Genomic DNA, 24,710 nt, shown 5'->3' on the forward strand with positions numbered 1-24,710 from the left:
TCCACGCCCACGGGCGCGCGGCGCCCGGCCCAAGGCACTTGCGTAGCGTTAGAGCGGGCGCGCGTGTGCGGAGCGGCGACCTCGAGGCGGTGTGGCGACACTAGCCCTGTGCAAGGTGCCATGTCTCGTTCGTTGTATCACCCCTTGTCTTCCCCCATGTAATGGTCCCCACGAAGATGTAATCTTTTATGATATTAATGCAATGACCCTATTCCCCTATGGGGCTGCGTCCCCATCATCTCCTCTAACCCCATCTATGCGATCTTAAGTATTTGCAAAGACTTCCGCTGCAAGAGATCAAGGCTGCTCAGTGTTTTGCTTCGAGCACTGAGGTCGGCACACGCCAGATTCAAGTAGGAGACCAAGCTCGAGATTTGACCGTGTGACACCCCACCTTAGGTAATTTTTTCCTTGTTGTATCCTTTGTGTTGCTACCTAAGATGTATCTGGAAGCTCTTCAAGTACTTGTGGAAAATGGCCATGGATATTAATTATTATGTCCAAATTTCTCTTGATGCTTGAGCACATGCCATACCCTATTGAAGCCAACACTCTGATTTTAAAATGGGTGTTTAACTTCAAAAAGGAATTTTTTATGGTACAATGGCTCGTCACAAGGCTTGATTAGTGGTCCCAAGGATTCATTTCGACTCATGACATTGATACACAAAGTCATTGCTGGTGGTTTGACTCCACTACCCCATTCAAGTTTTTTTTCTCTAGTTTATTTAGTTCTTTCTAGTGCTTTCCTAAATAGTGACTCAGAAGAGCAGTTGTTAGGATATGTTGTTCATGGGAAGACTTATTAAATAAGTGTACTTTGTCAATACATCTATGGAATCAAATAAAGTTTGTGTGCTTAATTTGTAAAGTCCAGACAACTTCTCACTACCTATGGCTTTGCCCCATTCATTTTTGATCCTATCTTCTAATAGTGATGCAGAAGATCACATTTGGGAGGAGGGTAGTAAGGGTTTGGCTCTTGCTATTTATGTTGATAACATACTTTTGATAGGTAGTGATGATGTGGATATCTATACTAGAAAAGCTTATCTTTATTAGGAATTTGTGATGTAGGATCTTCACACACTACATTACTTACTAGGGATTGAGTTTTCTTATCAAATTAGGGACCTATTTCCCCCCTAAATAAAGTATATTGTGTATATACTTTGTGAAACAAGATTACTTGTCTCTAAACCATAGTCTTTGTCGATGGAAGCTCAGCCCAAATTCTGCGACATCGCTTCATCACTACTAGAGGATGCTAACATATATCTGATGAAAATATATGTGGCTAGCAAGCCGGTCACACATTCCACATCTCGTTCCATGTTCATTAATACAAAATATATTCATTATAGTGCACGTGTGATGCTTACAACGAAGTCCATGAATACATGATCAGACCTAGTGAATTATGATGAGATCATAATACGAAGATGACTAGTATTTAAGCATGTGGTCTAAATATTCTTATTCGAAGGATACACAAGAAGGACATCGAAGTATCCGGATAGAATAACACTATCTAGCCTCACTCATATGATTAGTATGGCCAGTCCCGTAGACATTATTGTGGAGACACTAAGGATAGATATTGGGTGCTCTTTAGTGGAAAGAGTTCACTAAATTGATCCGTACAAATCCCTGAATGGTATTATACCGAACTGTCAATCAGGTCGATTCACGTCACTATTGTGTAAGTGGTCCTTAGACTTGAGACACCAAAGATGTCTTGTGGATGGACGGTTGTACTTTGACTATGGCCAACGAGTCTCTAATCATGGGATTCTAAACGGTCTTAGTTCGGGTACATCAAGAAGTTCACGAAGATGATTGAGTGGTCAAGATGGGATTGTCCACCCTCGGTATAAGAGGTGACATCTCAAGGAAGATGATGCAATGAAGTCCTTAGCCAAGGTAGTGAAATATCGGAGAAGAGTTCTCCGATGATTTCTGAATGCATCAGTACTAACTCGGATGACCGATTAGGGTTTGACAGTTGACCATACCCTAAGTCAGCCAAGGAGTATTAAGTGGATGAGGGATTATACGTACACGGTAACCGATGATGAACAGGTTCCATGAGTGAGTCGATATACACTCCTTTGTATCTTCTAGAGCATGTGGTGTAGCTTGGCACCCCATGTGTTGGAGACTCGACCTATCGATTGGGTCAAATCGATCTGACGTTAATTAATCTATATGATGATATAATTACTTAATTTTGAAGGCCAATAAAGGTTATTGGACTACTGGAGTCATTAATTAGACAGATACATGGGCCTAGAGGGTCACACGCAAATGGTCTTTTAGACGTCAGAAGATATACTTAAGTTTTGGGGGTTTTTATGAAAAATACCCTCTTAGTTTAAATAGGGGGAAGGCCATGAATGAAATTCACCCAGGCCAGAATTGTTTAAGGGCCTTCCCCTTCTTCTCCACTCTCCCCATCCCATTCTCAATGGAATGGTGTAACAACGATGATGGAGGTAGAATGGGGCTCGTCAACGAGGAGGAGATTCGACGTGTCGAGAATCGCGTGGTTACCTCTAGAGGTTGCACACTTGAGCAGCTCAATTCGTCACACTCTGGGATCTAAGAAATCATGGATGCGATCCATACAAAGGTACTTCATGACATGGTCTTAATGATGTCGTTTGATTCCGTTACGTGTCTTTGCTGCGTGGAATCCTCGTCTTCATCTATGTCAAGGCCTCTAGAACCCAACAATATCAAGGTCGATTGGGGAAGATGGTCTACTTGACAGTTACATGTAATGGCAGTGTGTATGTCTATAGTGCTCATAGTCGGTTTAAGTAGGAACCGTGGAAGGTACATTCGGGTGGTGATTTATAAGTAATTGCGCACATCATGAGAGCTCTTATAAAAGGGCTGATGTACAAGAAACTCAGCCATCTTCTGATTGAGGCTTATTTAGACCACATATGTTAGGAAAAAGGAGATCAGAAATGTATAATATGCCACAACATCAATGTTGGTGGTAATCTTGTCACATGACACTTTGAGGAAGAAGACGTTGTTTCCTGTTCGATTGCAGAAACTGAGTGGTGTGCTATCCCTGTGAATGCATGTGATATGCTATGGCTTAAATCCCTCGTAAAGATCTAAGACATCCATGGCCTGAATGTTTGATCTATGTGCTCTAGCTTAACCGTCTCAAATGAGCCATAAATACCCAAAAAACAAGATTGTATATCGAAGAGTGGAGCCCTTAAGAGGGCTAGATATATTCTAGCATATGTGGAGTCAAAGTAGCATCCAAAAAATAAGATAAACGTACAATTAAGAAAAGAGAAGCTAAAGTATTGAAATTTAATAGGGAGAGAGAAAATGTGGTGGTGAGGGAGTGAATGAGAATATCTGGGCAGAGAAAAGAGGGATTTTCTTAATTCAGAGAGAAAGGGGAATCAATTTAAACAACTTTGGAGTATAATTCACAGATCGAATTAGAGAGAACAGAATGTGACACAAAAATGGGGGAGAAGGGTCGAATGAGAAAGAGAGGGTTTCCTCATCTTGCATAAAATAAACATACATAATCAAGGGATATTTTACATCTTTTGCATTGATCTAATATTGGGAAGAGAGACAAAGCGACAAAGGGGGTTTTGTAGTGATTTTGCAAATTGAAAAGATAGAGAGAGAGAGAAGTTTCTTTATTTTCTCAGCCGTCAACGAGAGAAAGATATTAATACCAAACTTTTTTAAAAAAATTATTATATATCTAGTCGAATTTGGTCAGCTCAGAAAGAACCCAGACAGAAGTTTCTGTCCGCCCAAATAAGTGGACCAAGAGTCAGTTCATGTAAAATCAAAATTCAGTAGGACCATGCTATTCCTTCTTTAAGTTTTACCATGATGCGAATAAACTAAATAATGTAATTAAATTACATTTAACTGATTAAAAAAAGTAAGAATTTTCAAAATAACATTCTAAAAACCCAAAAAACTCTTAGATTCAACTCTAAGACAAATAAAACAAATGTACTATTTACCCCACCGTTATTGCTTATTTGACTTGGTACGCTCTAACGGTAAAAAAACGTAATTAAATATATTTAAATTTAGTTACCGTTAGGCCGCGCCGACTCAGCACGCATTTCATTAAACCCCCCTCGAACTTACATCCTCATCGTAATACCCCTCTCCTGGAGAGCCGACTTAAGAGCGCCAACACAAATAAACTTCATATTAGACTTTTACGCTGAAAGAAAAAGTTCATGGGTTTAAGGTTAAGAAACCAGCTGCCGAACCCTATATAAGAGATTCCTGCGTGCTGGACAAGAACAACACGTCTATTCTCTCGTTTTCGTTTCTCTCTCTTGCTCGCTCTTTCTCTCTCTACTTGTTCAGAGGAATGCAGAGGCAGTCGATCGGATCGCCGGGAGCGAAGACGCCGCAGGAGGAGGAGGACGACGCGAGCAAGAAGAAGTGGAAGAGGACGTCTATGGCGGATGTGGAAGAAGCGAGGCAGGAAGGGGAGGCGAAGCTCGAGAAGCCGATTCGAAGAAGCTCCTTTGGGGGGGTCGCATCTCAGCCGTCCGCTGCCGTCTCGGCAGCTCTTGAACGGTCGATCCACTTCATCCCCGTCCTCACTCTCTTCTGCTTCCTCGTGCTCTACCTCTGTTCCCGCGATCCCGCCGCTGCAGGTATAGCTGGATCTTTTCCGCTTCGACGTGACAGCTCTGATGTTGCCGGTGCTCACGGCTTTGATCTTGGTTTGAATCTTCAGATTTGCGCGCTGTCGGCGATCTCGATCTCGTGGTTGACGCCGCAGGTGCTATGCCGCTCAGATTTGGTTGGAATCTGGTTTTGGATCGGATCTCCTAGCTTTTCCCTCTGCTGATTCTTTGTCGATTTGGATTTTAGTTGAAATTTGAATTTCGATAAGAATCTGTTCGATGCCGCACGTACAGAGCCGATTTGGTCTTTTTTAAATCTGATTTCGGATCGTATCTTCCCTTTCTTCCCTCTGGTGATTCTTTGTGAAATTGGACTTGAATTTAAATTTGAATTTCTATCTGAATTTTTCCGCTACCGCAAATTCAGAGCCGATCAGGTTTTCTTCTAGTCTGGTTTCGGATCGAGTCTCCCCTCTCTTCCTTCTCCTGATTCTTTGCGTCTTTAGATTTGAATTTACATTTGAATATGGATCAAAAAATTCGATACCGCGTGTATAGAGTCGATCAGGTTTCGTTTGTGTCTGTTTCTGGATCGTGTGTACTCTTTCTTCTCTCTCCTGATTCTTTGTCTTTAGATTTGAATTTTAATTTGCATTTGGATAAGATCTGCGCCTCTGGATGATGATTTCGCCATTTTCTTCTCTCTCCTAATTATATATGAATTTGAATCAACCTTTATATCCGCCTTCCCTCCCGATTCATCATGAATTTAAATTTGTCTTCGGATTACTGAGCTGCAGTATATCGTAATTTCTTAATGAATTTGAATTTGCCTTCGGATTACTGAGCTGCAGTATATCACAATTTCTTCCCGAATTTGAATTTGCCTTCGGACTACTAAGCTGCAGTTTATCACAATTTCTTCATGAATTTGAATTTGCTTTCGGATTACTGAGCTGCAATATATCGTAATTTCTTAATGAATTTGAATTTGCCTTCGGATTACTGAGCTGCAGTATACCGCAAATTCTTCCTGAATTTGAATTTGCCTTCGGATTACTGAGCTGCAGAATATCGCAATTTCTTCCTGAATTTGAATTTACCTTCGGATTACTGAGCTGCAGTATATCGCAATTTCTTCCTGAATTTGAATTTGCCTTCGGATTACTGAGCTGCAGTATATCGCAATTTTTTCCTGATTTTGAATTTGCCTTCAGATTACTGAGCTACAGTATATCACAATTACTTCATGAAATTTGAATTCGTCTTCACGATTTCATCATGAATTTGATTTTTCCTTCGGATAACTGAGCAGCAGTATTGAGATTTCTTCATGAATTTGAATTGGCCTTCAAGATTGCTCCTCTTTCTTCCCTCTCCTAACTTCGTAAATTTGAATGTTTCTTCATGAATTTTATTCTGTCTTTGAATCTGATCCAAATTCTGAATTTCCCTTGGATCAGATTCGAGCAACATGATGGCGGTGACGGCGGCGAGCGGCGGATCGACGGCGACGACAGGGAATCAACGGAGCTTGGAGGAGATCGGACGGATCCCAGGCCGCCACGTCAGCAAAAAGTTGTGGAGGCGAGCAATTCATCAATGAAAACCCAGGCACGATCTCTCTTCTCGAACCTTCCGATCATCAATAACAAGATTTGTACAGGAAATTCCATCCATCTTGATCGATCATCATCAAGAATTACACCCCAGAATTGCAGATTTTAGAGAATTAGCATCGAGTACTGCCTGATTCCTTTATAGCTATGATTTTCAAGCATTGATCTCCCTGGATCATCAAGAAGACCTGATTCATCTAAGATCATCATAAATTCAGCTAAGATTTTCAATCCTTGGTGATCTGATCATCTGATTGCGCAGAACCTTTCATTGATCATATTAATTGAAAATCTACCTGGATCATCATCAAGAAGCCGACCTGATTTAAAACTTCCTAGTTAAAATCAGCTAAGATTTTAAATTGATGGTGATCTGATCATCTGATTGCACAGAACCTTTCATTGATCATATTAATTGAAAATCTACCTGGATCATCATCAAGAAGCCGACCTGATTTAAAACTTCCTAGTTAAAATCAGCTAAGATTTTAAATTGATGGTGATCTGATCATCTGATTGCACAGAACCTTTCATTGATCATATTAATTGAAAATCTTCCTGGGTCATCATCAAGAAGACGTGATTCAAAACTTCCTAGTTTAAATTCAGCCAAAATTTTCAATTGATGGTGATCTGATCATCAGATTGTGCACAATCCTTCATTGATCATATTACACATTAGTTTAAATCTGGAATTGCCATCCGAATTCAAATGTGACAGTGAGAAATACCATCCGGATGACATGACGATGACGTGTGGTGACGGATGTGACTGATTTTCTAAAAATCAGGGACTTACGAGGGGATGGGGGATGTTCCAAAGTGCCCGGTACCCTTCGTCCCATCACCAATCATCATTCGTCACATCATCAGTCGTCTTCCGTCCCATCATCAGTCGTCATCCATCCCATCATCAGTCGTCATCCGTCCCATCACCAATCGTCATCCGTCCCATCATCAGTCGTCTTCCGTCCCATCACCAGTCGTCATCCGTCCCATCACCAGTCGTCATCTGTCCCATCACCTCCGGGATGTGCCAAAAGTGGAATCTGTATGAAATATTCTGAAATACTGAGGAATGTGAATATTATACTGAAAAATACTGGGTAGTAAGAAAGAGAGAAACAATATTATTTTATAATAATTTTTTTCTCTCAAGTGTTGGGTTTATAAAGTTGTAAAAATGTAGAAAAATTGTGGTGCTAGAAGGGCTTGGGGAATCATCTGATTTGGGCTAACAATTGTAGGAACTGGAATTTGGTTAGAGAAATAATCTTGTTAAATACCAATTGAATTGTCACTAGCACCTTACTATAGAGGAAACTAAACTGGAGTTTTTCTAAAATTATGAGAAATTTTTTTCTTGCTAGTTGTCGTATATATTGGGCCAACTAAACTGGATTTTCTTATTGGACCAACCAAAAACTATCTCTAAATTCATAATTGAGAATTCTGTAAAACTTGTGAGAAAAAGCAGGTTTAGGTAGAACAGACACGAATTCTTCCGCCAAATCGATTGATTGTGGTTTAAACGAGATAAACATCTCACACGAAAATTGGAAATCGAATATTAATCACTCAAATTATCACTATATTCCTCTGTATTTGGGGAAAAAAATAAAACGACTGAGTAACTTGTGAGAAAAAAGATAATCCCACTTAGTGAGAAGCCATGAGACATTAATATGTTTCATGTTACTTTCGTCCTTCGAATACTAAGATTTTAACAAATTAATTTAAGATCTGGGAGAAAGATTGTCTGGTTAAAAACTATCATCTTCATCTATAATCTCCCTGACTTCATAGTCATGTTGTGTAGTATGGATTAAACAAGACAACCCTGCACATTCAGAGAGAGATAGACAAAGAGAGAGATGAATCATTCTCCCAGATCAGAAGAAAGGAGGCCTATTTGCTCAGTGAGCTGGTCCAGCCTTCGGCCGCCGTCACCATCGGCATCGGCAAATGCCAGATCTGCCCCTTCAGCGCCGTCGGCCACCGGGCTCGCCGTGAACAACTGCTCCCAAAACTCGTCGTTGATGCCCGGCAAGTCAGCCCCGCCATGGTCCGGCCCGCCGATGCATTCCACCAGGCCCAACTCAATCGGCCCGATGAGATCTTCAACGTCACCGGAGAACCCGTCTATCTCCGGCGCCACCTCCTCTAACCTCGCCGCCTGCAACGGCACTGCCATCTCTGACGAGAATTCAACCGGCTTGACGATCTGCAACGGCTGGTACTTGACGATCTGCCCGTCGGCTAAGTCGTGGCCGGTGGGTAGCCGGCGTTTCTTGGCGGCGGCACCGCCGCCGAGCCGCCGACCAGCGCCGCCGTCTTGGTGCTGGACAAGCTGGGCGAGGAAGCTCGGGTTCTGCATGGCCTTGGCGAGGAACGACATCATCTGCTGCTGACGCTGGTCCATGGTCTGGAACCGTTGACTGAGGGTCCTCAGCTGGAGGTCAGTGGCCTGCTGCTGCTGTCTGAGCTTGACCAGCTCCTGGACCAGCACATTCTTGTCACGCTTGAGTCGCTCGATCTCTTCCTCGAGCCCGAACTTGCCCACTTCCACACACGGGCCTGCCGATGGCGGTGGGGCTGCTGCCACTGTCACCGCCGGATGAGACGGTTTCCGGCGGGCGATGTTCTTGAGAAGATGCTTTTGCCCTCGGAGGAAGCTCTCGTTGGCAAACTCCCACCGGTCCGGATCCACCTTCTTGAACCCCTGCACCAATCATTAGGGGAATCATCACGTCACCGGACGTACATTGTCACGTAAAATTCCATCCTGTCAGAGAAAAATTCAAACGGCATCATGTTTTTTTTTTTTGAAATTTTGAACTGTGATCACATGCCCATGCTGTGGTCACCAACGCGGACTTCCCAGGCACGCTTAACTTCGGAGTTCTAACAGCATCATGTTTTTTATCAGGATATGAAGATATTTTACTGGTATATGATACAACCCCATCGTATCTATGGAATTCTTGTCATTTTACCAGCTAGGGGTATTTTTGTCATTTCCACTCTGTATGTATTCGCCTGTAAATACCGCAGCCCTCCCTTTAGGAAGGCAGCCAAGAAGTATATGGAATTTGTTGGTTGCCTAGTGTCCTTCTCCGGCGACCCCCTTCCTGAAGCTTACGTCCCTCTGAGGATGATCTTTCAGGCATTTACCCTCTCTCTCTCTGAGTTCTTGGCGACAATCTTATCGCCAGTTCTCCTCAATCCTCATCTTTTCCTGATAAGAACACCCAGGCTCTTATCAGGATACAGATAAGATACGAGGATCAGCAAGTTCGTTGAAACGGGGGATGTATCAGCTAATAATGGCCTTCAGGCATCCAAACCTAGAAATAATATTACTTTGAACAAAATAAACGGCAGTTGTACAGTCATTATTTCAATTAGAAATATGGTCAACATTTAACAAGGAGGTATTCATTGCCCCATCGAGGGGCAGATAAAATAAACTTCCCGAAAATAAGTTAACGATCGAATTGGTTTGGAAATGGATCTTATGTTTCAGGGATTATATTCATAGATATTACAATGAACCCCAGCCTCGATGCTTAATGACGACTTTCCTATCAGCAAGAAGCACGAGGACATCTGAAAGAAATCTACCGTCTTTAATGGATCTGATTTTTTGTTCAATCAAATGATACATCTGGTAAAGAGTTTAAAAACTGCTTCTAGCATGAATAAAAGCTCACGAACAATTTTTTCTCAGCATCAAGCATGAGGACACCTGAAAGACGTCGACTGAAACATTTTTATAGTACCTCTGATTTTTGTTCAATCAAATTAGGCGTCTGGCGAATAATTTAAAATTCGATTCTAATATGAACCAACTCTCATACACAATGGAAAGATCAACTGAAAGAAATGGGCCGTCATTGATTCTTTCTCGGAATGTTTCTCGGTAAAAAAATGTGGCACCAGGTGAGCAAAATCTCCATGCATTCACTCAAACTAGAGAAAAAACTCCGAGAAAAATGCCAGTATAAAAATCATTTTTTCTTTTGAAAGAAAAGAGGGAATATCACCTGAAATCAGAGATCAATCCAGCAAGTTTCCTAAAATGTCCAGTATTATAATTAATACGGAAGTTTCCTAAGAACACAATATCTCTCAATAATCATTCAAAGGAATCAATGATAGAGGATAATACTGTCAACGTACATAAGTGTTGAATTGGTGAACAGAGATCCAAAATTCTTTTTGCTTAAATAATTTGGGAAGGAAATTCCTCGCAAATTTATTTCAGATCGACTGATTACTATTTCAAAATTTTTAAATTTACTCTAATATGAACCAAAGCACATGAACAATTTTCATCTCAGCGATGATGTTCACTGTTGAAATCCACAGACAAAATTTCTTGGAAAAAACATCACTCAAGAATAATCTCAAGCAAGAGGACATTGTCGGCGTACAGAAGTATTGAGCTGGCCACAAAGCTGGAGAAACTTGTAGTGTTTGGAGAATTTGGGGAGAAAGGTCCCCGCAATTTTCTGAAAAATCGACTGATTTCTATTTTTTTTTGGAAAATATCGACTGATGTCAATAGCTTCTCAGAATTGTTTTTGATGAAATATATCAGCTGGAGAAGAATTCGACAATTGACTCTAACACGAACCAATGCTCACGAAAAATTATCTTCTCAGCGACGACCACAGGTTCGTGGAAAAAAGAAAAAAAAAACGTCTAATTTTGAAATTCACACGCAAAATTTCTTAGAAAAGAACATCACCCAGGAAAAATTTCAAGCAAGAGGAGACTGTCGACGTACATAAGTATTGAGCTGGCAAACAAAGCTGTTAAAATTGTTGTGTTTGAAGAATTTGGGAAAAGGGTCCTCGCAATTTTTTGAAAAATCGACTAATTTTTATGTCGTCTCAGAATTCTCTTTACTCAAATATATCAGCTGGAGAAGAATTTAAAAATTGACTCCAATTCGAACCAATTATCTTCCCAACGACGACCAAAGGTTCGTGAAAATAAAAACGTCCAATGTTGAAATTCACGGTCAAAATATCATAGAAAACAACATCACCCAAGAAAAATTGCAAGCAAGAGGAGACTGGACGTACATAAGTATTGAGCTGGCGAACAAAGCTGACAAAATTGTTGTGTTTGAAGAATTTGGGGAGAAGGGTCCTCGCAATTTTTTTAAAAAATCGACTGATTTCTATGGCGTCTCAGAATTCTTTTTACCCAAATATATGTGCTGGAGAAGAATTTTAAAAAAATGGACTCTAATACTCACTAACAATTATTTCCTCAGCAACGACCACAGGTTCGTGGGAAAAAAAAACGCCCAATTTTAAAATTCACACGCAAAATTTCTTAGAAAACAACATCACCCAAGAAAAATTTCAAGCAAGAGGAGATTGTCGACGTACATAAGTGTTGAGCTGGCGAACGAAGCTGGAGAAATTGTTGTGCTTGAAGAATTTGGGGAGGAGGGTCTTGGCGAATTCGGGGGGGTTCCAGACGACGAAGCTGTTGTTCAAGGAGCCCCAGGAGATGATCTCGTCCGTCGAAGGGTCGTCGATAATGTCGTAGGTCTTGCTCAGGAACGGCGGTGGCAAGCCCGCCGCCGCGCAGCCGCTCCCGGCGGCGTCTCCGCCGCCGCCAGCGTCCATCGTTCTTCAATCCGGCAATTCAATTGCAATTCAATCCCTTCAATCCGGCAACTCGATAGCAATTCAATCCCTTTAATCCATAAATTCAATTGCAATTGAATCCCTTCAATCCAGCAACTCGATAGCAGTTCAATCCCTTCAATCCGGCAATTGGATAGCAGTTCAATCCCTTCAATCCGGCAACTCGATAGCAATTCAATCCCTTCAATCCTGCAACTCGGTAGCAATTCAATCCCTTCAATCCGGCAATTGGATGGCAGTTCAATCCCTTCAATCCGGCAATTGGATGGCAGTTCAATCTCTTCAATCCAGCAATTGGATAGCAGTTCAATCCCTTCAATCGTGCAATTGGAAGAGGGAAAATTGGGGGAAGGCGCATCCAGAGCTGAATCTCGCTAAGCAGACGCTGTTCTTGGCGGTCGAGTACGAACCAGGCGTACACTGATAGGGAGAGCGAGGGCAGAGCAATGAGAGAGAAGTTACGAGCTTGAGAGAGAGAGATAGAGATGACTAATACGAGAAAGAGAAAGAGATATATTTATATATATATGACAAATAAGAGAGAGAGAGAGAGAAAGAGAGATAGAGAGAGAAAGGACAAAGGACAGAGAGAAAGGGAAAAGAAGAGAGAGATATATGACAAATAAGAGAGAGAAAGAGAGAAATAGAGAGAGAAAGGACAAAGGACAGAGAGAAAGGGAAAAGAAGAGAGAGATATATGACAAATAAGAGAGAGAAAGAGAGAAATAGAGAGAGAGAAAGGACAAAGGACAGAGAGAAAGGGAAAAGAAGAGAGAGATATATGACAAATAAGAGAGAGAAAGAGAGAAATAGAGAGAGAAAGGACAAAGGACAGAGAGAAAGGGAAAAGAAGAGAGAGATATATGACAAATAAGAGAGAGAAAGAGAGAAATAGAGAGAGAAAGGACAAAGGACAGAGAGAAAGGGAAAAGAAGAGAGAGATATATGACAAATAAGAGAGAGAAAGAGAGAAATAGAGAGAGAGAAAGGACAAAGGACAGAGAGAAAGGGAAAAGAAGAGAGAGATATATGACAAATAAGAGAGAGAAAGAGAGAAATAGAGAGAGAGAAAGGACAAAGGACAGAGAGAAAGGGAAAAGAAGAGAGAGATATATGACAAATAAGAGAGAGAAAGAGAGAAATAGAGAGAGAGAAAGGACAAAGGAAAGAGAAAGGGAAAGAAGCGAGATATATGACAAATAAGAGAGAGAAAGAGAGAAATAGAGAGAGAGAAAGGACAAAGGAGAGAGAGAAAGGGAAACGAAGAGAGATATATGACAAATAAGAGAGAGAGAGAGAGAGATAGAGAGAGAAAGGACAAAGGAGAGAGAGAAAGGGAAAAGAAGAGAGATATATGACAAATAAGAGAGAGAGAGAGAGATAGAGAGAGAAAGGACAAAGGAGAGAGAGAAAGGGAAAAGAAGAGAGATATATGAAAAATAAGAGAGAGAGATAGAGAGAGAAAGGACAAAGGAGAGAGAGACAAGAAAAAGAAGAGAGAGATATATGACAAATAAGAGAGAGAGAGAGAGAAAGGACAAAGGAGGGAGAAAGGGAAAAGGAGATATATATATATATATCAGAAATAAGAGAGAGAGAGAGAGAGAGAGAGAGAGAGAGAGAAATGACAAAAGAGAGAGAGAAAGGGCAAAGGAGAGAGATATATATGACAAATAACAGAGAGAGAAATGACAAAAGAGATAGAGAAAGGGTAAATGAGAGAGATATATGTGACAAATAAGAGAGAGAGAAAGGACAAAAGAGATAGAGAAAGGGCAAAGGAGAGAGATATATATGACAAATAAGAGAGAGAGAAAGGACAAAGGAGAGAGAGAAAGGGCAAAGGATATATATATACATATGACAAATAAGAGAGAGAGAGAGAAAGGGCAAAGGATATATATATATATATATATATGACAAATAAGGGAAAAGGAGAGAGAGATATATATAACTAAATAAGATATATATATATATATGTACATGACAAGTGAGAGAGAGAGATTATAAATAAGAGAGAGAGAGAGATAGAAGAAGTGAGTTAGAGAGAGAAATGCCAGTAAGACAGAGACATAGAGAGCTAGAGAGAGAAAGGACGTAGAAGATAGAGAGAGAAAGGGCAAAGGTAAGAGAGAGAAACAGAGAGCTAGAGAGAGAAGGGGCAGTGAAAAAGAGAGAAATAGTGAGCTAGAGAGAGAAATGGTAATGAAAAAGAGAGAAATAGTGAGCTAGAGAGAGAAATGGCAATGAAAAAGAGAGAAATAGTGAGCTAGAGAGAGAAATGGCAATGAAAAAGAGAGAAATGGTGAACTGGAGAGAGAAAGGACAAAGAACATGGAGAGAATGAGGTCAAAGGTAAGAGAGAGAAACAGAGAGCAAGAGAGAGAAGATGCAACGAAAAAGAGAGAAATAGTGAGCTAGAGAGAGAAAGGACAAAGAAGATGGAGAGAAGAGGTCAAAGGTAAGAGAGAGAAATAGAGGGCTAGAGAGAGAAGGTGCAATAAACGAGAGAGAAACAGTGAGCTAGAGAGAGATAGAGAGAATGAGGTTGAGAGAAGAGCGAGATAGAGAGAGAATCAAGGGGGAGTCTCCCAAACTTCAATGAACCTAAGTTTTCATGGGCCATTGATAATGTGCGGCCTAATCTAGCCTGATTTTCATCAGCCCAGTTCCACTTAGAGGTTGGAGATCAATAAAATATCATCAGATCAATGTCGATCATCGACCTCGAGCAATTTGCCAATCCAGAAGACTGATTTAATCAATGATTTGATTGATGGTGGTTGTTGGCAGACCCAATTTGGGCATCCATTCAGTCCAACCTTACAATCAATTTTAAGCAATCTGGGTGGAAATCTAAAGAGTGCACCACTTAGAACTGCCTTGCTAAGAGGGACACGAAACATCATAGAGAGGTGAGTGGAGAGAGAGAGAGAGAGAGGGGACAAAAGAGATATAAAAACACAGATAAGAGTGTTAAAAAGAACATAACGATAGAGTATAATTGGACATTTAAGATTGGGGGGGACTGGTTGGACTAAGCCATTAGTCTACCATTTTAGTGTAGACTGGGCAACCAAGCCATACTATGTCCAAGGATCACACCAGACCATGACCAGAAGTAGGTCTAAAGACCACTTATACAATCGTGGTGTAATTTACCTGATTAACAATTTTTTATAACTATTCATGAATTAATATTGATCAATTCAGTGAAATCTTTGACTAAAGAGCACCTACAATCTATCTTAGTGTCTTCACACAAATAGCTATGGGATACATCATATTCATCACATGAGTGGGACTAGACAGTGCTATCATTTCTAGATATTTCTACATCCTTATTATCCTTTTAATATGGATATTTAGAGAACATTCCTAAGGACTAGTAATATTTGTATTATGATTTCATCATAATTGACTAAGTCAAATCATGTAACCCGTCACTTCATTATAAGCATCACACCAGCAATAAACGGAACACATCGTATTAATGAACAATGGACAATCAACAAGGTATGGAGTGTAGGATTGACATTTTGGCCATATATATTTTCATCAAAGTTTGTTACCATTCAATGTCTAGGCTCACTACCAAACAACACCACTCTAGGCCACCTTGTCGTCATAAATCATCCAGTTTAAGTCGGCACTTACTAGTTGTTAGTTTAAGTGGCTAAGGTGAGGCGTAAGGGGGGGGGGGTGAATCACTCTAACCTACTTAACTACGTAAAAAATATTTTACCTAATCTCGTTCGATGGAGATATATGTGGCCAACAAGACAGTTACACATTCCACATCTAGTTCGATGTTCATTGGTAGAACACATTCATTAAAGTGCACGTGTGATGCTTATAACGAAGTCCATGAATACACGATTGGGCTTAGTGAATTATGATGACATCATAATACAGAGAACTCTAGTCTTTAAGCATGTGTTCTAAACATTCCTATTCGAAGGATACGCGAGAAGGACATCGAAGTATCCAGATAGAATAACACTATCTAGCCTCACTCATATGATGAGTTAGGCCGGTCTTGTAGCTATGAGTGTGGAGACACTAAGGATAGATAGTGGGTGCTCTTTAGTGGAAAGAGTTCACTGAACAAATCTGTACGAATCCCTGAATGGTATTATACCGAATTGTCAATCAGGTTGATTCACGTCACGATTGTATAAGTGGTCCTTAGACCTGAGACACCAAAGACGTCTTGTGGATGGACAGTTGTACTTTGACTATGGCCAACGAGTCTCTAATCATGGGATTCTGAACGATCTTAGTTCGGATACATCAAGAAGTTCACGAAGACAATTGAGTGGTCAAGATGGGATCGTCCATCCTCTGTATAAGAGGTGACAGCTCAAGGAAGACGATGCAATAAAGTCCTTGGCCAAGGCAGTGAAATATCGAAGAAGAGTTCTACGATGATTTTCGAATGCATTAGTACTAACTCGAATGACAGATTAGGGTTTGACACTTTACCATACCCTAAGTCATCAAAGGAGCGTCAAGTGGATGGCTGACTATACATACAAGGTAACCGATGATGAATATGTTCCATGAAGTGAGTCGATACAAACTCCTTTGTATCTTCTAAAACACAAGGTGTAGCTTGGCACCCCACGTGTTGGAAACTCAACCTATCGATTAGTTAAATTTAATCCGACATTAACGAATCTTTATGATGGTATAGTTAATTGATTTGGAAGGCTAGTAAAGGTTATTGGGACGCCGGAGTCATTAACTAGACTGATGCATGAGCCTAGAGGGTCGCACGCAAATGGTCTTTTGGACGTCAAAAGATATACTTAAGTTTTGGGCTTTTTATGAAAAATAACCACTTAGTATAAATAGGGGAAAGTCCTGAACGAAATCGACCTAGGCCAGAATTTTTCAAGGGCCATTCCCCTTCTTCTCCTTTCTCCCCACACCCCTCTCCAACCTCGATGCGATTAGGATGACGTAACGACAACGACGGAGAAAGAACAGGGCTCGTCAACGAGGAGGAGATTCGACGTGCCGAGGATCGCATGGATACGCTTAGAGGCTGCACACTTGAGCAGATTGATTCGTCTCAATCCAGGATCCAAGAAATCACGGATGTGATCCGTGCAAAGGTACTTCGCATCATGGTTTAAATGATGTCGTTTGATTCCGTTCAAGTCTTCTGCTGTGGAATGTTTTGATTTCTCCATCCATGTCTAGGCCTCTATAACCCAACAAATAGGATAGACTTAGTTGATTTTTAGTACATTTTAGGCCAGTCCTTAACGAGGTCAAGGGTATCCAGCCCGAGTTGATGGTGAGCCCTAACCAAGTTTGGGTGAGTGCCCCCCACAAAAAGAACTTGATAATAGGGTGTGAGAAGGATACCAATAAAATAAAATAATGGTGAAGCTATGTCATCCTCAAATCACAAAATGTTCCGTAGAGCAATAATGCTTTACCTCTTTTGACTTGGCCCCCTAATCCTTTTCTTCTTCAACCCCCCAAATCCTAGGATACAATTAAATTTTATGTATTTAATTAATCCAAATACTCAAAGATATCAACATAATGTCAACAAAATAATTTTTTACGATATTAGATGAGAAAAAATTACTGAAGCTATTTAAATGAAAAATACCTTGAATATTCAATCAACTATAATAAGATGGTTCGATTTAAATTGTATTTGCTTATCTCAATGTTTTTTTATTCCCTTCTTGTTACCTCTATCTCCTCTTTTATGTTGATTCGGCTTCACCAGCAGTTGAAAACTTGCAAATTTTAAGATTCTTTATTTAATATCTTGTCTGAATGCTTATTGATGCTTCATCATCTCTTGCATGTAACTGTTTAAATACTGCACAAAAAGTATGGATAAACTATCCAATGAATCAAGAGAGTCGGAATAACGAGAAAAAATGATTTCGTGATAAGTTTTAAGTGAATATTTCATAAATCATCCCCAAGTTGGCTACATATTTTTCTCCATGTATTTGCAATGCTCTGTTTTTGTCCTGCTATAACTTATTGATACTGAATCAATTGACACAATTCTAGGTATATGAATTATTCAAAATATTATGAATAAATATGTATTTCAATAAAACTTCAAAAACAATTAGCAAAAATATCTAGAGAATGATATTCGGGAAGAGGTTGTTGAATGATAAGAATCATGAGTCACAGTATGTTCCGCTTCTAACTTCTTCAATATTACATCAAATGAAATGCTTCTGGAGCATATAGATTTATATGGATGCTTGATATAGATATGCTTTTCAATAAACATTCAAAAAGAATTAGTGAAAAATTTCAGAGTCTGATCTTCAGTCATCGTATTGTCTCCCCATAAGTTCTTCAATTCTGCGTCAGATGGCACAATTCTATAGCTATGAGCCTTTTTGGATAGTATATAAAACATTTAAGTTCAAGTTAGTAGAAATCTTCAAATGATTATCTTTAGATTAAGGTCATTGATGGAGCAAATTCGAGAGCACAACTTTTCTCCTTGTAACTTGTTCAAACCTACAGCCAAATATATGATTTCAAATTCTATAGATCTGGGATGATGTCACAAAGAAATGCGGTATGGAGAGATTTCTCAGAAATAGCCCGTGAATTTCTTAGAAAGGCCAGATCTGATGCTCGCTCTTTGCACTAAGATTTTCTACCAAGAAAGGGATATGGGAGAGTTTGGAAAATTAGGACTTGATGTGCCTTTATGAATTTCGAATGTCAAAGGGTGAGTATATAATTCTCACAAACTAACAGTCAAATGCATTTAATATGGGAGATAAAAAATAAGATGTAATAACTCTTTCCACTTTGAATTGGGAGAAACATAACTTTGACTTCACAAGGTATTAAAGGTAAATCCAATAGTTACATTTACTCTATGAATATAACATTAAAAAATTCATAATAATATTAAATATATAAAATTATAATTTTCAAAATAGTATAAATATTTAATTATTAATCTATATTTAAGCTTTCACGAGACAATCTATTAAGTCATATACGAATATCTAAAGTAGGTAGAGAAGTATATTTTTCCCATCATAAATCTCTGGCCGAATGGATTCTGGTAGACCTAAATATTTGACCAGTGACATAAATCCTGGCTGTCAACATGGCATGAAAATATTGAGACCTAACTCAATGATTTCCCCATTGACCAGATGATTAACATCTTATGTATTTTACAAGAAAATATTCATCAAATGCATTTGTGAGTTTGAACCATAGAAAGTTGGTTATCTTCATATGAATAATTCCTAATATGCGTAAACATGTCTGACCTAATGTAAACCCATTGAATAAATATTTAATTTTCACAATCCCCTTTGAACACTGATTAAACCACATTCTTAGGCATTTTTTCTAAAATGCACGAATCCTTAATCTTCACTAGTATTTCTATCAAAAGTCTTGAAGTTTGTGTTATTTGATATAATTATTTATGTGGTGAAGCTCATGTATCTTTGGTCTGTGTTTTGGTTCCATGATTAATATGATACTAAGATGATTCTCACAATGGAAGACTTAAAACAAAATCATAATGACAATTGAAAATTGATGGTCAAACCACGTGCATAGATCAGATACGCAATTTCTCGATCCCTCAAGGGAGATGTGATGAGCTTTTTAAGGTTCACCCTTGAGATTTATCCATATGATCTACTACGCATTGAATTTCCTTCTACATTTTTATGAGCCTCATTATCACTCCACTGTAGGCGTTATGCCATTTAGATCTCATCGGGAGTGGAAGGGAACCAAGGGAACAAGCGAGAATAAGATTGGACTCTTGATTAATTTTGGCCTATATTCATTTCATTCAAGGCCTTCTTCTATTTATTCATAAGTATTTTTTTTCATTAAAACTCCTAAACATATGGTATATGTTCTTATGTCTAAAGATCATTTACGTGGAACCTTTTTACATTTTCATTGAATTGTCTCCTCTTATACTAAGGGCAGATGCTCCTATCTTCATTGTGAATTTAGTCATCTATTCGAACTTCTTACGGCATCCGAGCTAAGATGGTTCAAAATTCTATGAATAATCAAAGTACAACTTCCCATATCATAATGTCTTTATTATTTTAATCCTGAGGACCACTTATACAACTGTGAACTTAATAAACCTGATTGATAGTTTATCATTGATTTATATGGGTCGGTTCATTACAATCTTTTCCCTAAAGAGACCTACAATTTTCCCATTGTGCAGCTATACTAAAGGATACAGATTGGCCATACTCATCATATTAGTGAGACTAGATAATGCTATTCTATCCAATTATTTTGATATCCTTCTAGATTATCATTTACATGGGAATATTTAATGACTAATATCCAGATTATGATCTTATCATAAGTCACTTAATTGGATCATGTATTCATGAACTTTAAATAAGGATCACACATGCGTTATATGAATATATTTTATCAATGAATATTAATCAAGATATGAATTGTGTGACTGGATTGCAAGCCACATAACTATAATGCCATGATCAGGGCATGGAAGTATAACTTCACATATGAAATGGATTTCACAGATTCTGAGAAGATAATTGTATTAAACAAGATGATGAGTAATTATCTATATACTAACAATGTAATGTATTCTATCATGGCGGAATAGTTAGATCCTTTGATTAGGTTTTCATGATGCTACAAGGACATTTTTTCACTGTTGCACAAATCGTTTTAGGGCACATAAACTTTCGTTAGATCAATTGTAGTCTGCAATACATGCACTGGATAATCCTTCACCCTAGCTCCTAATGTCTCTTAACAATAAATGAACAATGTGGCTTAAAAGTGCGTACACTAGAATAAAGGAGAAGTTGATAGATTATCAACATTACTTGAAGTTGAAACCTATGCTCTCAGTTGTAACAGTGTTAGACATAAGAAAGAAGTTTGAGTTTAGTCATGGTGATCAAAATTTTTTAACTATCCACATTATTGTGGAGTTGCTCTACAGATTGCACATGTCGTCAACTTAAACCAACTAGCGTATTATTGAAGGTCAGCCATCCATATTTGTGAAAGGCTCAAAATTGATGATTGGATTAGTGGAACTGGATAAAATATAAACACAATCAAAAGATTTAGGGATGAAGTGGACAAGTACTTAAGAGACCGTTGATATTGGTCATTTTGATTACGAACTCAAATGGTGGTACGGCGTTTAGTCTTCAAAAAATCCACAGCTTGTAGTATTTGCAAAGGAGTTCCTCTATATTTGTACCTTGGGTGCTTCATTAAAGCATATTTTCTTTAACAGGAAGGGGGCTCATCACTTTTGAAGAGGACAATTATACGCATAATCTATATTAATGCATATAATTGTCCTTTTTAAAAGAGAATGCTGATGAAGAATACAAAGAGAATGCTGTCAAAATGGAGGAAACTGAATAGGATAATGACAAAAACAAAAAAAATGTGATCATTTTTTGTTAGTTTTATTAATTAATGTTTTGGAATATCTTTTATAATTTTTATCATTCAAACGGAGCCAATTCAAGCAAGGAAGAAACATTGACATGGTACTTTTTATTTTCCACGATAAACTTCATAGATTGCTTAGAAATCCATTATTCTTAGAACAAGAAGTCATTGACATCTTTTTTTATTGTTACTTTTCTACCTTGACTTTGACATTGACTAGTCAACCTGATTCGACTAGGACCGGGACAGGACTGGGACCGAATATGACCTGAATGAAACCTAAGAAAACTTTAGGTGAGTTAAGGTCTTTGCTAAAAAATGGGACTGGACTGGGACCATCCAACCCTGTGATAGAGAGACGAGAGAGACGAAAAATGAGAGTGCAAGCAAGACTGAGAAAAGAAAAAAGAAACACAGAATGGCACAAGGTTTTACCTGAGGTCTGCACATTGTGATGGAAATGAGATACAGAAAAATTGAACCAACAGTACTCCTGTAAGGACAAATTGTGCTCACCAAACTAAGCAAAATAGACCAATTGATTTACACCAGGTGAGAATTATTTGAAACCCTGGAAATGCAAGTTGACAAAATCGAAAATTTCTTCTCCCCCCCCCCCAAATTATTGTTAGAAAACATCGCAAAAGGGCAAAATAAAGAGAATTATCCAATAGATATACACTGGGTCAGATAAGATTCAAGTCAATGAGATTCAGAAAAATTGAACCAACACTACTGTAAGGACAAATTATGCTCACCAAACTAAGCAAAATAGGCCAATAGATTTACACCAGGTGAGATTATTTGAAACCCTGGAAATACAAGTTGACAAAATCGAAAATTTCTTCTCCCCCCCCCAAATTATTGTTAGAAAACATCGCAAAAGGGAAAAATAAAGAGAATTATCCAATAGATATACACTGGGTCAGATAAGATTCAAGTCAATGGCCGGAGGAATCTAAGTGAACATGGAAGGTTTACCAGAGGCAGTGCTCACCTGAAACTCAAGCAACTCCAGCCGTCGTTCCAAGGTGTCAAGCTTCTCATTGAGCTGGGCCAGCTTGTTCTTGGTAGTTGCCTCTGTCAAAGTCAAGGCAAGATAGAATTTTGAGGGCTTATACAAAGAGTAATAAGCTCATCAATCTATTCGGATTAAGAAATTATGAAAAGAAATTCCTCAAATCATCCCACTTTGACGGAAAAGAGATGGCAAGGATGAAAAGAAATGAGGTAATAAGTGGCAAAATATGATCCCCAGTGTTCAGGAATGGGGAGAATTAGAGAATAGTTTATGATAATAGCTCAGCTTTTCATTCCACAAACAGATCATACAAAATTCTTTTTCAATCAGACTTTGATGTTTTTGGAAAGAGATGAAGAAACTAAATGACGGGCATGTTCTCATTAATGAGGAACTTATAAAATATTTTCATTCATTCTTTCAAAAAAAAATTTTTTTCATTCAAATTTTACAATCTGGTGCAAGATTTTTCAAAACCTGGACTAGTCAGAAGATTTCCAACATCCAAAAATCTAATTACTTCAGCAACTGAGAGCAACAGAAGACCGGATTCTTCACCGAAATAAAGAATTCTATAAACAGGAGATAAAATTTTCAAAATCTGAAGTAATCCCAAGATTTTCAAACACCCAAAATAAAAAAAAAAGTATGCAATTACGTTCGATTCATACTTCGTGCTCACCACTCGTGAAGAGGAACAAACCCTAGCTTTTAGATTCTACAACACACTTCTCGAAATCAGTCACTTGAAGAAGAATCTACCGGCAGTCTCTTAAAACACTTACCGAACTGGACGAGAAACTCGAAGAGGCGGCGAACATTGAGGGAAATGTGGGAAATAAACTCCCTGTTCTCCCAGTCCGCCTGCACCGCGATTCCCACGTTCACCGCGTTCGTGATTCCACCTGCCCTGGCCATCCCTTGAAGATATACTACGGCAAACAAGGCAGATCTACAGATTTTCGCGAAGAACACAGCTTCCAAATCCAAATTTCTCGCGAAAATTTTCACTTCTCTTCCTTGATTGCTTCTTGCTGAGACTCTCTGAGCTTGGCCTTTTTAAAAGCTTCACTAAAATTAAAACAAACAATTTATTATCCTCTTTAACTATTTATGTCACATTTCATAAAGTTGGGCTTATATAGTTTGCGGATGAATCAATGTCATATTTTTATTAATGTATATTGAGGGAATACTGTGAAGCTCAGTAATGAATTTCTTCGCCCATGTTGTTCCTCGGTCGCCTCGGCTGCTGTAATGTAGACGTGGTGGTTCAGTTCTTTTCGTGCGAATTTGTGCGAACTGTTCGTTCTGTTCAGTTTTCTGAACAGAACATCGAACAGAACATCGCACAGACCCATGTGCGGTTCTTTTGTTCGCTTTGTGCAAATTTTGTTCATATTTGTGCGAATGTACGATTATTTTCGAATGTGTGAATTTTGTTCATTTGAAAATAAAAAAAGAACATAACAAAGAACAAGGCCCTGTGCGGTTCTTTTGTGCGAATTTTTTGTTCATTTCAAACGAACATAACAGAACAACCATGTCTACTGTAATTTAGTCGGCTTCTCTTCTCAAGTCTGTAGTAGTACTCTACTTGCAACTTGAACGAGAATCTAGACATAGATCTGCTATCGTCCAAGTCTTATTGGAAGCTCAAGTCAATATAAACCTGACGCCTCAACTCCTCTACTCCGTAAATTAGAAATAAGTCCGTAGTTCTTCACTAGTACTAGAGGATACATTTCACCGCTACCTAGTGTTCCTCTCCTAGGTATGCCTGAAATTTGTAGGCCTTGTTCACATATTTATTTCTTTTTTCATGATGGTCACGGTGTACCTGAGTCTATGCAACATAAGCGATGTTCTTTATTATGGTAGGAACTAAATACAAGTATTTTAAAGATATGATATCTTCAGATTGAAGCTTGAATTTCTTTTTCCCTATAGTGATAGTTCGAAATCTTGTGCCATTCTCACTCTCACCTCCATCTTGCCCTTGCTCAGCTTTTTTCTTCTTGTCAACATATGTATGTCATTGCAGAATATGAGAAGCACATCTAGTATCCACTACAATTTTGTAGAATCTCTACAAGGCAGTTAAATATCTATCACATAGATACCTAAAACATCAACATGCTTCTTTTGAGATATCTTGTTGAGGTATTTCTTACAGTTCTTCTTGTGACCCTTCTTTCTGAGTGGAAGCAAGTGTTGAATTTGGTGCCTTGGTTCGGCCATGGAAAACACATTCCATGGATACGAAAGTGTGTCGATCAATTCACGATCGATCTTT

General features: G+C 38.9%; 3 protein-coding genes across 7 annotated transcripts; 1 reads left to right on the top strand and 2 right to left on the bottom strand.

Annotated features, from left to right (window-relative positions):
- Positions 1-4,298: 4,298 nt before the first annotated feature.
- LOC144708339 (ribosome maturation factor) lies at positions 4,299-6,435 on the top strand. 3 transcript variants are annotated; one of them, XM_078581591.1, is made up of 3 exons: positions 4,299-4,676; positions 4,760-4,825; positions 6,113-6,435. In XM_078581591.1, the coding sequence occupies exons 1-3, from the start codon at positions 4,385-4,387 to the stop codon at positions 6,253-6,255; spliced, it is 501 nt and encodes a 166-aa protein (XP_078437717.1). In that variant the 5' UTR covers positions 4,299-4,384; the 3' UTR covers positions 6,256-6,435. The 3 variants fall into 3 exon arrangements, with proteins under 3 accessions (XP_078437717.1, XP_078437718.1, XP_078437719.1); XM_078581592.1 differs by having other exon boundaries at positions 4,300-4,676; positions 4,760-4,804; XM_078581593.1 differs by lacking the exon at positions 4,760-4,825 and having other exon boundaries at positions 4,300-4,676.
- A 1,588-nt stretch (positions 6,436-8,023) lies between these two features.
- Positions 8,024-12,437, bottom strand: LOC144708338 (heat shock factor protein HSF8-like). Its single transcript, XM_078581590.1, has 2 exons — positions 11,674-12,437; positions 8,024-8,990 (listed from the first exon to the last, which is right to left on the bottom strand). Exons 1-2 carry the CDS (start codon positions 11,914-11,916, stop codon positions 8,148-8,150), a joined length of 1,086 nt encoding a protein of 361 aa, XP_078437716.1. The 5' UTR covers positions 11,917-12,437; the 3' UTR covers positions 8,024-8,147.
- Positions 12,438-21,470: 9,033 nt separating this feature from the next.
- Positions 21,471-23,486, bottom strand: BRK1 (BRICK1). 3 transcript variants are annotated; one of them, XM_078582300.1, is made up of 4 exons: positions 23,200-23,486; positions 22,391-22,473; positions 21,829-21,886; positions 21,471-21,738 (listed from the first exon to the last, which is right to left on the bottom strand). In XM_078582300.1, the coding sequence occupies exons 1-4, from the start codon at positions 23,330-23,332 to the stop codon at positions 21,614-21,616; spliced, it is 399 nt and encodes a 132-aa protein (XP_078438426.1). In that variant the 5' UTR covers positions 23,333-23,486; the 3' UTR covers positions 21,471-21,613. The 3 variants fall into 3 exon arrangements, with proteins under 3 accessions (XP_078438426.1, XP_078438427.1, XP_078438428.1); XM_078582301.1 differs by having other exon boundaries at positions 21,471-21,672; positions 23,200-23,485; XM_078582302.1 differs by lacking the exons at positions 21,471-21,738; positions 21,829-21,886 and having other exon boundaries at positions 22,130-22,473; positions 23,200-23,481.
- Between the last annotated feature and the right edge of the window lie 1,224 nt (positions 23,487-24,710).

The sequence above is a fragment of the Wolffia australiana genome, chromosome 10 (assembly GCF_029677425.1).
Source record: "Wolffia australiana isolate 7733 chromosome 10, ASM2967742v1".
Taxonomy (NCBI): domain Eukaryota; kingdom Viridiplantae; phylum Streptophyta; class Magnoliopsida; order Alismatales; family Araceae; genus Wolffia; species Wolffia australiana.